This window comes from Eimeria mitis, genomic scaffold, assembly GCF_000499745.2.
Source record: "Eimeria mitis Houghton genomic scaffold, Emh_scaff1599, whole genome shotgun sequence".
Lineage (NCBI taxonomy): Eukaryota > Apicomplexa > Conoidasida > Eucoccidiorida > Eimeriidae > Eimeria > Eimeria mitis.
The window spans coordinates 6595-6835 of NW_013569914.1; the positions used below are offsets into that span (position 1 = coordinate 6595).

The 241-nt window shown below is 53.1% G+C and overlaps 1 protein-coding gene across 1 annotated transcript in view; it reads left to right on the plus strand.

Moving 5' to 3' along the window:
* Positions 1-60: 60 nt before the first annotated feature.
* Positions 61-241, plus strand: part of EMH_0040260 (uncharacterized protein) — a gene marked incomplete at both ends in the record, with an annotated part of 2825 nt that continues 2644 nt past the window's right edge. The window contains one exon of the mRNA XM_013495479.1: positions 61-207. Within this exon, the coding sequence (XP_013350933.1) occupies positions 61-207 (147 nt within the window). The remainder of the gene's footprint in view (positions 208-241) is intronic.

The following is a 241-nucleotide window of genomic DNA, read 5'->3' on the forward strand; positions in this document are numbered from 1 at the left end:
CTGCTGCTGCTGGGGTTCATGCTGCTGCTGCTGCTGCTGCTGCTGGTTTTCATGTTGATGATGATTCTGCTGTTGCTGCTGCAGCTGCTGTTTCTACAACTACTAATACTACTACTACTGCTGCTGCTGCAGCAGCAACAACAGCAGCAGCAGCAGCAGCAACACCAGCAGCAGCAGCAGCAGCAGCAGCAGCAGCAGCAGCAAGTGGTGTGTAAGTGACCTTGAGATATAGGGTACATCG